We start from the raw sequence: 245 nt of genomic DNA, 5'->3' as shown, positions 1-245 counted from the left end.
CTTTTAAAATTATGTATTCCCTGTAATGAGATATAAATACATATGAGTTTTTCTTGTTTCAGGAGAGTAATGAAAACAAGAGTGCCTCTGATGGGGGCCAAGGAGGGGAGAAGGCACCACCCCGCCCGGCTGGGGGTGGGGGCGGGGGTGGAGGACTGGAAAAGCTGTCGCGTGAAGAGCTTGTCAGCAAATGCAGGAATTTGTTGGCTCTTGCACAAAAGGCCAAGGCAGCAAAAGACGGTAAA

General features: G+C 49.0%; 1 protein-coding gene across 1 annotated transcript in view; it reads left to right on the top strand.

Annotated features, from left to right (window-relative positions):
• Positions 1-62: 62 nt before the first annotated feature.
• The window catches only part of LOC119586975 (GRIP and coiled-coil domain-containing protein 2-like), a gene marked incomplete at its 5' end in the record, with an annotated part of 25,570 nt that continues 25,387 nt past the window's right edge, over positions 63-245 (top strand). Inside the window, 1 exon segment of the mRNA XM_037935713.1 lies at positions 63-240. Within this exon segment, the coding sequence (XP_037791641.1) occupies positions 63-240 (178 nt within the window).

Source organism: Penaeus monodon, chromosome 22 (assembly GCF_015228065.2).
Source record: "Penaeus monodon isolate SGIC_2016 chromosome 22, NSTDA_Pmon_1, whole genome shotgun sequence".
NCBI lineage: Eukaryota > Metazoa > Arthropoda > Malacostraca > Decapoda > Penaeidae > Penaeus > Penaeus monodon.
Note: the sequence above shows the minus strand (reverse complement) of the source record. Positions and strands in the feature narration are given on the sequence as shown.